The following is a 13,826-nucleotide window of genomic DNA, read 5'->3' as shown; positions in this document are numbered from 1 at the left end:
TCACCTTGCTGACAATGGTCCGTCTAATCAAAGCTATGGTTTTCCCAGTAGTAATGTATGGCTGTGAGAGCTGGACTATAAGGAAGGCTGAGTGCTGAAGAATCAATGCTTTCGAACTGTGGTGCTGGAGAAGACTCTTACGAGTCCCCTGGACTGCAAGGAGTTCAGATCAGTCCATCCTAAAGGAAATCAACCCTGAGTGCTCATTGGAAGGACAGATACTGAAGCTGAAGCTCAAACATTTTGGCCACCTAATGCGAAGATTAGGGCCGCAGTGGCTTAGTGGTTAAGACGCTGAACTGCAGACCGGAAGGTTGGCAGGACAGCAGTTCGAGACCCGAGTGCCGCGTGATGGAGTGAGCTCCCGTCTTCAGTCCCAGCTCCTGCCAACCTAGCAGTTCGAAAGCAAGAAATTGCAAGCAGATAAATAGGTACCGCCTCGGCGGGAAAGGTAACAGCGTTCCGTGCACCTCGGTGTTCAGTCATGCCGGCCACATGACCACGGAAGCGTCTTCGGACAGCGCTGGCTCTTTGGCTTAGAAACGGGGATGAGCACCGCACCCTAGAGTCGGACACGACTGGTTGGGGACACCTTTAATACGAAACGTCCCTGGAAACGACCCTGATGCTGGGAAAGATCGAAGGCAAAAGGAGAAGGGGACGGCAGAGGATGAGATGTCTAGATAGCATCACCGATGCAATGAACATGGACTTGAGCACGCTCCGGGAGAGAGCACAGGACAGGAAGGCCTGGCGTGCTGTGGTCCATGGGGTCACGAAGAGTCGGGCACGACTGAACAACAACAAATGTATTTTATTGTTGTAAGGCGCCGCGGGACGGCCAATAATTTTTTTTTAAATAAATGAAGAAGTAAATAAAAGCTCCCTCTAAGGGGCACGCATTGAAATGCGGGAGTGGCCCTCACGCCAGGAAGGGAAGGGAAGGGAAGGGAAGGGAAGGAAAGGAAAGGAAAGGAAAGGAAAGGGGCTGGGCGGGCAGCAGCGGATGGTCTCGGTTCCCAGGGCTCCCGCTCCCGCCGCCCTTGCCGGCCCGCCGCCCAGCACCCTGCCTCCGCGAGCGCGTTAAGGCCGCGCCAGGGGGCCGGGCGGGGCGGGCCGTTCCTGCCTCTGGTTCCAGCCCCCGAGGAGGCGGCGCCGACCGCGCAGGAGGCCGCCGGCGCGCTCGCTGATCCGGTCCGCCATCATGCCCAAGGTGGTGTCTCGCTCCGTGGTTTGCTCGGACACGCGCGACCGCGAGGAGTACGATGATGGCGAGAAGCCGCTGCACGTCTATTACTGCCTGTGCGGACAGATGGTGCTCGTCCTGGGTGAGCAGAGAGCCGGGGGGGGGGGGGATCCCGGATCCCGGATCCCGGATCCCGGATCCCATATCCCATCCTCCTTTACAGCCTGGGAGGAGGCATCACCATACCCACACGCTTGCTCGCCCTCTTACGCCGCGATAAACCGAGATTTATCCCCATATGCCGCGATAGGAGCGCGACTGAATCATTGTCCCGTTACGCCGCGACAAACAGCGCAATCCCTTCCGTGTTTACTCCGACGTAAGCCCTTCGATGGGGTTTAGGGCCAAAACAGAGTCACTTTAAATTAGTGGCCGTGTTTGCTTTTCTTTTCTTTTTTACTCTAGAGCAGGCGCAGGGGCCCCGAACCAGATCTTAAAAGCTCTCTCTCTCCCCCCCCCCCCCCAGCAAGCCCCACGATCTGGGTCGGGGCTCTGAGCCTATTCTAAAGTAAAAATGGAAAGGGGGGGGGAGGCGTGGCTGCTAGACACCTATTTAAAGTAAACTCTGTTTTGGCCCTTGCTCCCAGGTAGGCGTGCGTAGGTTTGAAGCCTAACGACAGAAACAGTGAAGAATCTTGTGACATCTTTCAGGCTATTATGTACATTTACTTTAGCATCAGCTTTAAATCTTTTCTTTGAAGCTGCCACGGGGCTCTTAATTCGTTTTTGCTAAAGGGACTGAGGCTGCAGCCCTGTGCATGGTTAGACAGAAGAAAAAAGCCCTACAATCCCCAGCAGGCTTTATCCAGCCATGATGACTGTGGCATGCTGGGAGTTGTAGGCCTTTTTTTATGTCTAAGCATGCATACGATTGCGCTCTTAATCTGTTAGTCTTCAAAATGCCACTTGCCTCCTGAGCAACTACTCCCAAATCCTAAATCTACTCAGAAGAAAACCCCATTAATATTAAAAGGGGGGGAAGGAGTCTTGGGACACCTTAATGACTCTTCGAGGTTTACAGCACATTCCTGTACATGTCTGCTCAGGAGGAAGACCCACTGGGTCCAATAGTGTTTGCTCTCGGGTGAGTGGGTATTGAATTGCAGCCTTATGGCAAAAGCTTTGGTGGACAGGGACTCACTCCATCAGATGTAGGAAAGGGTTCTCTTCAGTTAAGAACATAAGAAGAGCCCTGCTGGATCAGACCGAGGGTCCATCTAGTCCAGCATTGTGTTCACACAGTGGCCAGCCGGCCGTCCACCAGGAAATCACAAACCGGACATGAGTGCACAGCTCCCTCCCGCCCATGTTCCCAGCAAGTGGTGCAGATGTATGGTAGATGAATGCATATAGGTGTATGCATACACGTACATGGGGATGGAGAAGAAAAATATAACCCAGCTTTCCCCCACCTTGTGCCCTTCAGATGTCTCCCAGCCAGCTGGGAATGATGGGAGTTGCAGTCCAGCACATTTGGAGGATCCCACCTTGGGAAAGACTGTTGTAAACACTGAGGTCAAAAGGCCATAAAATGCAAGAAGCACTCTAGGCTGTGAAAGCACCTGCCACAATTAATAATAATAATAATAATAATAAGAAGTTATTTAAGGTGCCACAAGGCTCCCTTTCAATTTTTGCTGTAACCAGCTAACACAGAATTACTACCATTGGTTTCAGTGAAATTTCCTTCCATTCATATATATGGGTTTAAAATAGCAGCCTGACTTTACTCCTCCACCCCACCCTCATGACTAGACCTTTGGGGTTACCCAGTGAACCTAATCAGCTGTAGATGCAGGATAGACCCCAGGGGAGATGCAGGGGTGAAATGACAGGTGTCATTGCACTTTTAACATGCTTGTTGTTTTCACCTTCGCAACAACCCTGTGAGGCAAGTCTCCATTTGTATTGTTCCCATTTAACAGACAGCCGCGACTTGTGGCAAATTACTTGCTGTCCTCCTCCGTTCATAAAAAGGGATAATTAAGATCATCTTTACAAAGTGCCGTTAGGATGAAAGTGCGCGTTATATGTATGGAAATTTGTATTTTGGCCCCAGTTGGTTGGCTAAAATGGCCAGATGACCCAGGGGCCCTCGGCTGGCCAGAATTTTGCTCTTATGCGATGAAACAGTGTCTACCCATTCAGTCCTGCTTCAGCGTCCTTTGTCTTTTTCTGTTTTCCTGCAGATTGTCAGCTAGAGAAGCTGCCCATGAGACCTCGAGACAGGGCCCGAGTGATTGATGCTGCCAAACACGCGCACAAGTTCTGTAACACGGAAGAAGAGGAAAATGTTTATCTCCGCAGGTAGGAAGATCCAAATTCCCCCACAAACCTCCTGTGCAGACATAACCAGCCTTGTGAACAGGGCTGGTCCAAGATGTTTTACCACCTGAGGCAAAGGAAAAGATACCCCCACCCCCCAATTTCACATATAAAAGCTGCAATTGGATCTTATTTCAACATGGGTAATGGGGCAGCATCCTCTCCCACACCTGAGGGCAGCAGGCTGGCTAAGGGGGCAGAGGGTAGACTTAGTGGAACACAGAGCTCTGTCCTCCAACACTGCCCACACCCCAGGATCTGCCGCCCGAGGTGGCTGCTTCTCTTTGTCTAATGTTAGGGCCGGCCCTGCTTGTAAACAAGCCCATAAAAGTTACTAGCCTGCCATGTTTTTAAACCAGCTTGCTTCTGGAAACAACAGCATCGGAAATGGTTTGCTCAGAAGTCAGCCTTGTTTGATTCACTAGGAATAATCTTATGCATGGTTTACTCAGAAGTAAGACTCAGGACTTTAAGCAGGTGGGGAAGGTGAAAGAAGGGAGGAAGTCACTCCACTTAACTTCTCTAGTGGACTGGGGGTGGGCAGGCTGATGTTCCTTACTTAGCCCATCCTTGATGTGGCCTCTCAACTTGGGATACTGGGAGCTCGCTGTTTGAATGAGCTGCACCACTGCTAAACTCCTTCCCTTTTACTGTTCTTCCAAATCAGCCAGCCTTGTTCTTTTCTGGGAGACTCCATTCCATTCCCTGTTCCCACTGGTTTTCTGTTCCCTCCCTGCCCCTGACAATTAGCAGTTTGGGGGTTCCCTCTCCCCTTAGAATTTTCCCTAAAAAACTTCTTGTACTTCTGCAAACCTTGCAGTTTCCCCAAGCCCCATGATACCTCCTTCGTGTTCATGTATAAAGTGGTGTTTTGGCTACATAAAGAATCGCATTCAGAGAATTTAGTGTGCTGTTGGTGTATAAGATGGGAGAACTGGTGTAGCATAGCAGCTGAGAGACTGAGGGGCTGTTCACACAACATGCTAACTCTGTGGTTGAGTGTGGGTTGTTGTTGAACCATGGGTTACAGTGTTGTCTGAACCCAGGGCATTTTCCACAGAGTGGCTTGTTAACCATGCTGTGTGGCTTATTTTTCTCGAACAAGCCACCTTGAGAACCCATGGTTTGTTATTGGGTCGTTCAGAGTGGTTAACAAGCCACCCTGTGGAAAATGTCCTGGGTTCAGACAATACACTAACCCGCAGTTCAACAATCAACATTCAACCACTGAATGAGGGTTAACGTGTAGTTGTGAACAGCCTCTGTCTCTCTGCCTCAGGCCTCCATCTGCAATATTCACTTACAGAGGCCTTCCAACCTTCCAGATGGGCTGGACTGCAACTCCCATCATCTCCACCCAGCATGGTCACACTGGCTGGGGACAATGGAAAGTCTAGTTCAACATATCTGAAGGGCACCAGGTCGGGAAAGTCTGCCTTACAGTAGGGCATGCAACTAGATAGTGCATGTGAAGTACTGAATACTTGTCATTTGCTGGTTCATGATTAACTAATGGTTATTAACTGCTGATTTCAAGTGGCACAAAAAAAACAAAGGAAGACCATAGGAAATAATCTAAAATCCATATTAGTGTCATACCTTTAATAGGTGAACCGAAAGATCACATTTTTTGTGATTTCAGTTGGTTTCTGCTCACACCCAAGTCTCATTCAGCTCATCAGTACAGGTTTGTACATAATGCTGACCCATGGGTTGTTGAATTCCTGGTTGTCGGGATGTGCGAACCTAGCCATGCTAACAAACCATGGTATTGTTAACCACGAACAACCCAGAAAGAGAACCCGTGGTTTTTTGTTGGGTTGTGAATTGTGGGTCGTTTAAACTGTGGGTGGTTGTTATGTGCGAACCCAAAATCGTCAATTGTTCATGGGTTGTTGCCCACCTCCCACAGAGGAGGTGGGCAAAAGCGGTCAAAAAACCAAGCCACTCTGCATGTTCGTACTATAGCACTGCAAAGGCATTTGGGATACGGCAAGGGAGTGGGCAAAGGAGGAGGGAGGAGAACAACCCAGGCACTGAGAAAACAAGCCACAGTTTGATTATCTGCCAGACGAACCCTGGGTAGGGCAACAAACTATGGGTTAACCATGGGTTAAATAAACCATGGGTTAGCGTTTTATGTGAACCAGTCTCCATGTTGTTGGTGTAGTTTTTTCGTACAGCCGGTGCTGCGTTTTTTCCTTCCACAGGCCAGACGGCATTGAACGACAATACAGGAAAAAGTGTGGAAAGTGAGTATTTTCTGTGGGATGCATTGCAAGGAAGGGCTGCATATTCATGATGTCGAGTTTTGCATGTCTGGTACCAATCTCTGTGTGCATAATTACAGAATACACAATCTGGGTAGTGTGGTGATTGGTGTGTCGGTTCAAATCTCTACTCAGACATAAAGCTCAGTGGGTGATCTTGGGCCAGTCACTGTCTCTCAGCCTTATGGGTATAAATGCCATAAATAAATTAAACAAATAAATAATATCCACAGTAGGGCAATACCTTTATTAAGGCTTGCCCATTTTCTTCTGAGCCTAATTCAGGGAGCTGGTGCTTAACTTTAAAGCCCCAAACCGAGCGTTCACTAACCTGGCACCCTCCAGATATTTTGGACTTCAACTCCCACCAGCCTCAGCTAGCCTGGCAAATGGTCAGGAAGGCTGGGGATTGAAATCCAAAATATCTGGAAGTCACCAGGTTGGGGAATACTGCCCCTGAACAGCTTAGGACGTATATACCTGAAGGAGCGTCTCTCCCCATACCGATATGTTAAGATCATCAGAGATGGTTCTTCTTTGGGTTCCTTTGCCAGAGGGCCTTGTCTGTGCTGGCACTTTGTCTCTGTAATGCTGTCCTGTTGAAGCTTGACTGGCAGTGACGCTGCTTTCATTTCGAGGCCAGGTTAAAACTTATTTGCCCAGGCATTTTAAATGTTCTGCTGGGTTTATGATGAGTTTGCTCTCCTGTTTGTTCATTCACTTTTGATTTGTTTTGGAGGGTTTTTTAATCGTGATGTTGTTTTTCTGGCTGCATTGTATTATATTATGGTATAGTTCGGTTTTTAATGCCTCTTCTGCACCACCCTGCTATCCTAGGATATCAGCTAGATGGCCATAGGATTGTTCAGTTTCCGGAAAGCGGCCTCGGAGCCTAGTCTCCGAGCTTGGTTCCCAGAAGACCGCCTCCCCGTCCCCTCACCTGCCATCTTGTAGGCGGTGTGGATCATCCCTGGGCTGTGCGCTCGGGTGACCAGCGTTGAGTGGGGCAAAGCTGGGCGTTCCCAGGGGCAGGGAGTGCAGAAGTGCCAATACGACACTTCCTATGTGTCATCCGGCCTCCCCCACCCCACCTCCCTGCTCTGAAGTCCCGCTGCTAGACAGCTGAAATCAGCCGTCTAGCTGTGAATGCAGGGCGGCTGGAGCACAGAGGATCCCCTCTGCGCTCCACCCTTCCTGCATTGGTTAGGCAGTTGCCTCTGAGTTCGGAGGCAGCCGCCTATCCTGATAGGATTGGTCCTCCCATCACAGAATATAATATACTGTATAATCTCTTTTAAAATCTCCTCTTTATACAAGCATATTGCTTTTTCGCAACTTTAAGAACGCACAGTCCTGACCAATATGTTTGATTCTTCTGGAATGTGGAATTCAAGCAAACTATTGATTCTTTTTCTGTGGGGGGGCGGAAATATTATGATATTTTCCTCCCTAGGTGCGGACTGCTTCTCTTTTACCAACACCAGCAAAAGAACGCCCCGGTTACGTTCATTGTTGACGGTGCTGTGGTCAAATTTGGACAGGGCTTTGGAAAAACCAACATCTACACCCAGAAGCAAGAGCCGCCCAAGAAGGTAAAGAGAGATGGATTCCACAATCGTGGCTTCTTGCATGGGGGGGTGGGGGGTGTCTCTGAGGCCAGCTACTAGGGAGCAGCTGGAGGTGAGGGCTCTTGTCTTCACACCCTGGGCTTCCTGGTGGCATCTGGTTGGCCATGATGGGAAACCAGTTGCTGAACTGTCGGTCTGATCTAGAAGGCCTCTTGTTATGGCAGAAAACTTCTCCTGACTTGGTGTTCTCCAGAGGTTTTGTCTTCAGCTCATATCAGCTCCAGCTGGCATGGCCAATAGTCAGGGATTAGGGAAGCTGGCATGGCCAATAGTCAGGGATTAGGGAAGTTGTAGTTAAAAACATCTGTAGGGCACTAGGGGTTGGATCAGATTTTGGTGTGGGCAACTGGGCTGGTGTAACATTCCCACCCCCTCCTCCTTATGGCAGACCCTCCAGCCCCCTGGAAACGCTACCCAGAGGGTCAAGTGAACCTGCTGAATGGGGTGAGCTGTGGTGTTGGGGGGGAAGGGGGGATCCCCCCAAATCTGACAGAGGCACCTTCTGAGACCAGAGCCCTTACATCCATGGAAGGCATATCCTGAATCCAACCCAGGTTACCTACCCTTGCTCTAGAGTAGTTCCACCCTAGGACAATTCCTTTGTTCTCTTGACACTAGATTTTCTAAGAGGATCCTCCAGAGCTGTGAAATGGAGCACAGGGATGTCTGTGTTCTCCGGGGGGGGCTTCTGTGTTCTCTAAGCTCAAGCACACCATTTTTTAAAAAACCCACCCTCTTTTCTTTCAAGGTGATGATGACCAAACGGACCAAGGACATGGGCAAGTTCAGCTCCGTCACTGTCTCCACCATTGATGAAGAGGAGGAGGAGATTGAAGCGGTGAGTTTTCCCTGCCCATCCCTGTGGTAGCAGGTGAAATCTAGGTCGCCTAGAGTGGTGCCACCAACAACCTGGCTGCTTTGTTCAGATCGATCTGTGAGCCTTCGCCTCTGCAGCTTCTGGCTCTGCACATTCTCTCTCTCTCTCTCTCTCTTTCTCTCTCTCTCTCCACTCTCAGAACAAGCGCCAGTGTGGTTAGAATGTGGTTAAATTGCCAGATTTAGACAGGGGACACCTTTGTTCAAATCCCCACTCGACCACAAAGCTTATTAGGTGACCATGGGCCAGTTACTATCTGCAGGGGTAGGATAAAGGGGGAACATCATGCATAATTTCATGTGTGTCATGTCCCCCTACACACGCATCCCAAACCACATCACAGCTGGTGGCGGGGTGAGAACGTTGCTGTCCAAGAATCGTAAGCCTTAAAGCACCCTTGGGTGCATGTCACTAGTCAGATGGTTATCTCTTTTTCTTTCTTTTTAAAAAAAATACTTTATTGAGGGAAACATAGACAGATATAAAAACAGACAAAATGAAAACAAAAGAATCTGCTCAAGCTGAGCTATGTACATATTTAAAAGTAAATATTTTGGAAACGTGCCAAACGATTCCAAAATAGCATTATTATTACAACCTAGACATTTCTACCTGGGTTAATTTATGATTAAACCAACCAATATCATATAAAAGGGCCCCATACTGAACAGAAATGATCTCTTAGCCAACTATTTTGCCTTAACGTTATGGATTCCTACTGCTCCGGCCTTGCGCATTTTCAGTTCGGGCCTTTCAGCGGCCAGCCCTGTCCACCACCTGTAGGCGTCCCTCCCCCCAACAACCCCTCCCTCCGAGGGAATTTTTTAAATTAAATTTAATTTATTTATTACACTTTTAAACTGCCTGATAACCAAAGTTCTCTGGGCAGCATACAATACATAAAAAACATAAAATACAAACGTTACAACAAAAAATAAAAACGGCCCGATAAAACCGAGATAAACGAAGCAGCAAAGAATAAAACCATTCCAGCGCAATAAAAACCAGACTAAAACCAGCAGCAGAATAAAGTACTAAAAGCACAAGAAAAGTCCTTACACTGCCCGGGAGAATAAAAAAGTCTTCACCTGGTGCTGAAAAGACCGTAACATAGGCACCAGGCGTGCCTCTCCGCGGATAGCATTCCACAAAGGGAGTGCCGCCATTGCGAAGTCCCTCTCTCTTGTGGCCGCCCATCTCGCCTCATTTGGGTGGGGCACCTGGAGGAGGGCCCCAAATGATGACCTTAGTGCCTGAGTAGGTAAGTATGGGAGAAGTTCTTTCAGGTAACCTGGCCCCAAGCTGTTTTAGGGCACAGCCCCATGCATGATTAGATAGCAAAATGTCCTACAGCTCCGAACACCAGGCACGCTTGGAGTTGTAGGACTTTTTTCTGTCTAAAACATGCGTGGGATTGAGCCCTGAAAGGTCAAAGTGTGGCCCTCGACTTTAAAAAGTTTGCCCATTCCTGCTGTATGCACACTTACCTGGGAACACACCCCATTGAGGCATACTTCTGAGGAGACACGGATAGGATTGTACTGCAAATACCTTCCGAAAAGTGGTTGAAAGAGAGAGACAGGTACTACTTTTTATCTCTCGATGTTTTTTCAATGAGTTTATTCGAGGCAGAGCACGACCAGTATCTTGCCACGGGATAACCCACCCCCTCCACTGTCTTTTGTGTTTTCCAGAGAGAAATTGCCGATTCGTACGCACAGAATGCCAAGGTGATCGAGAAGCAGCTGGAGCGGAAGGGCATGAGCAAGAGGAGGCTGCAGGAGCTGGTGAATTTGCTTATTTTATTTCCCTTTCCTATTTCGTGGATGGCTTTGGCTTCATTATTTCCATTTGATAGCTTTCTCTTTAAATAGCACATCCTAAAAGTACATCTAGCAGCCTTCCTCGCTATGCCGTCTTCCACGTGTTTTGGACTTCAACCCCCAGCAGCCCCAGCCAGCATGGTTGATGGTCAGGAATGCTTGGAATTGTAGTCCAAAACATCTGAAGGGAACCAGGTTGGGGGAAGGCTGACATATAGGTATGGTGAACTCCGCAGGTATTTTCATACCATTGATGTACTGCAAAATGTTCGTGCAATAAAGCAACCGCTCATCAGAAAGGCAAAGTTACTGGCAGGCAAAGACATTTTTACGTAGGCAGGCCTTGCGCGTATAAACCAGTCTGTTGCAGAAGGGGATTTGAATTGGTTGGGTGCTGTTCATTTCTTTCAGTGTTGTGTTTTCATCAATGTTTTTTTATGTTACGTTTTAATCAAGATTTAGTTTTTAATCTTTATTTTAATGTTAGCTGGCTTAAGTACTGTTTTGGGGTGGGTGGGGAAAGCTGGGATATAAATAAATAAAGGGGCTAAAATATTGCTGGGTGGGTGGGCTGGATATTTTTCAGTCGATGCATACACCTTTCCCCAGCCTGGTGCAAAGGATACTGGGAGTCCTAGGGTAAAACCCAATGTAAGTCTTACTTAGAGTAGACCCATTGACATGAATGAGACTTCAATTAGTCATTATTAACCCAAGCCCCATTCAGTTCAATGGGTCTTCTCTAAGTATGACTTAACATTGGATTTTACCCCTAGTCTGACATGTTTGGAGGGCAGCAGATTGGGTAAACCAGCGATATTGAAAGAGGTGCCTTGGTTGTAGCTGTTCAGGCTGTGATGCTGTGTCACATGAAGAAATGTGGATAGAAGTGATGAGGGTTTTCTGGAGAACTTCAAATCAGATGCCTGCCCTCAATTACTGATCTAAAGTACTTTTAGTAAGCTCTTGAGGAACTCCATTAATATTTGGAATACAATTTGAAGCCTATCGTGGTAGAAGGTAGCATTTATTTCGTCTTGTGCCTTTGTAGCACCAGCACAGTCAGCAACACTTGCTAAGGGTTATTACTCCGTATTAACATTTTAACACGAACCTTTCCTTTCTGTTTTATTCCGTTAATCAGGCTGAGCTGGAAGCTAAGAAGGCCAAAATGAAAGGAACTCTCATTGACAACCAGTTCAAATAAGAAGCCCTAGAACAAAGGAATGCCTGAGAAGTGACTTCTCCGAAAAAGGAAACTGCAGCTCTGCATCTCCTGCCCTTTTTGGTGCATCTGTGATATCCAGATGCCTCTATGAAAAGACACGTTGTTGGTGCCCACTTATTAGATGGCATGGTTCCATTCCCATTGTGGACTTTATATTTTATTCTCTGGTGTGTGCCCCATGCATTTCACATCTTCAGAGAGCTTTTGGAGTTATACATCTAAGATGGATGTTGCCCTTAATTTCCTGGCAAGTAAAAAAGCTGTCTGGTGGGTACGTGTACAGGGGTGTTGGTTTGGTGCCATTGTGCCGAGTTTTTAAAAAAATTGTATATGTTCATATGTACATAGAATGGCGACACATCTAAAGTTTGTACTGATAAGGCAGAAACAAAGTGTACAGAAAAATAAATCCTTGGTGACTTATGTTTATATGGTTTATCATTACACACACCCACACATATACACACACACACACACAGATCTCCTGGCGTAAAGGTACTGGATGCAGGTTGCCCACACCTCCTTTTGTGAGATCGAGAGACTTATTTGGAGCTCCCAGGCAGTCTTTGATCTGGGCACTGATCACACTAAGGGCCAAACTACATTTTCAATTCATTTCATTTATTACATTTCTATACCGCCCAAAAGCAGATGCTCTCTGGGCAGTTTACAAAGATTAAAAGCCATTAAAAGTACATTATACATAGTATTTTTTTTTACATATAAACTGACAGCAGGCACACATATATCTAAACAGTTTTTAAATAATCAACAATAAGATTCAGGACCTGATTAAAACCATGTGATGCAAAATGTGTCTTTGCATTTAAAGTGCAGAGTTTTTTAAAAAATGCAAATGACATTAGCTGAGGGACTGATCATTCATAGGATTAGAACAAGTAGTTGAGTTTAACCTTTTTCTTTCCAAGCTGCAGTCCGGAAGAAAATCTCTCTTCTGAAGCTCGTGTTTGCTTTTGGGATAGGGTAGAAATCCCCCACTGGTGCAAGGATGCATTTAGCAACATGTTTAGTTTTGTCCTGAAACCTGCTTAACTTTTAACAAAGTGAAAAACACTGGACTCCAAATAATCTAGTTTAATTTCTTCGGGACAAACTACACATTCACGCAGTAGACCACAAGTACATCTCCAGGTTTTTCTTTTTTATTTAAAAGTAGTCATGGAAGACTCCAGAGTAGATCAGAGGAGAAGTGTTAACTTTTTTCTTCTGTATCTTTCCCCAGATCTAAATTTCCTCCTTCAAATGGTTTACCGCACTGGGGAAGTTAGTATTTTCCCCCAGTTGAGGTGAAAAGCACCAGTGGGGTGGACGGGGACAATTTTGATTTAGGAAAGAGTTTACACACGCGCACAAAGCTGCTTTTTAAATAAAAATAAAAACCTTGGGCGATCCCTGTCCTTTAGGGGAAAAAAAATGCACAAAAGGCAAGAAAAAGGGAAGAATACTTCCATAAGAGGGGGAAAAAATGCACAAAGGGCAAGAAAGAGGGAAGAATACTTCCATAAGAGGGTGATGTACATCAGCTGAGATGGGCAGAGGTTACTAGGACACTCAATTTGATATGCTGCTCTGTAAAGCAAAATGGCCCTGTTAACCTAAGCCAGAGAGATCCCCAAGACCATTTGTTTCGACAGTAACACAGATCTGGTTTCATAGCTCTTATTAAGAGACGCTAAAAGAGGGTGAAAGTTATAGATTGAGAGTTGCAGTGTCTTTGTAAAAAAACAAGTTACCTGATTTTTCATTCAACAAGATTGCAGTTGGAGTGTTTGGCCAGCTGGGGGCTTCAAAGGACAACTGGCAAAGTCCAACGGGAACAGACAAGTTCTAGTGCTGCTGATAGAAAGGCAGTGTCCTTTCTTGACTTTTGGCAGAAGTGATTATGACCATCTGTGATCCTCGTGGCTCAACTATGTTAACTATTATTCGGATCAAAAGTTTCAATCTGTCAAAGTTCCACTCAAAGGCAGGAGTCCTTCCATGGCTGGAAACTACTACCGTTCACGGATCTAAAACTTTGGGTGTGACCTTATGTCTCTAGTTTTGTGTTTATGCGTCTTGAAATGGGGTCCCTGGAGCAGTTACAGGAGCAAATCTCCATTTTTAAGGAAACGAACTACATCCACTTTTAAGCAGCGGTTCCTATGAAAATAAAGCTTTTTAGCTTAGGAAAAAGATGAGTAAGTGGAGGGGCATGACACAGGTGCATAAAATTGGGCATGGCATGGGGAAGGTGGAGAGGAAGAAAGTCTCCCTCATAATATTAGAACCCAGGGTCATCCAATGAGGCTGAATGGTGGGAGATTCAAAACCGATAAAAGGAAGTCCTTTGCATAGTGCATAGGTAAACTATGGAATTCGCTACCAAAACATGGAGCGATGGCCATAAACTTAACAGCTTTAAAAGG

At 46.7% G+C, this 13,826-nt stretch overlaps 1 protein-coding gene across 1 annotated transcript; it reads left to right on the top strand.

Moving 5' to 3' along the window:
• Positions 1–1,145: 1,145 nt before the first annotated feature.
• On the top strand, positions 1,146–12,093 carry STEEP1 (STING1 ER exit protein 1). The gene is made up of 7 exons (XM_084813758.1): positions 1,146–1,328; positions 3,436–3,553; positions 5,782–5,823; positions 7,295–7,433; positions 8,218–8,307; positions 10,041–10,133; positions 11,314–12,093. The coding sequence occupies exons 1-7, from the start codon at positions 1,205–1,207 to the stop codon at positions 11,374–11,376; spliced, it is 669 nt and encodes a 222-aa protein (XP_084669884.1). The 5' UTR covers positions 1,146–1,204; the 3' UTR covers positions 11,377–12,093.
• Positions 12,094–13,826: the final 1,733 nt, after the last annotated feature.

This window comes from Heloderma suspectum, chromosome 9, assembly GCF_057233095.1.
Source record: "Heloderma suspectum isolate Gila_16-S chromosome 9, 16-S_ref, whole genome shotgun sequence".
NCBI classification, from domain to species: Eukaryota; Metazoa; Chordata; class Lepidosauria; order Squamata; family Helodermatidae; genus Heloderma; species Heloderma suspectum.
Note: the sequence above shows the minus strand (reverse complement) of the source record. Positions and strands in the feature narration are given on the sequence as shown.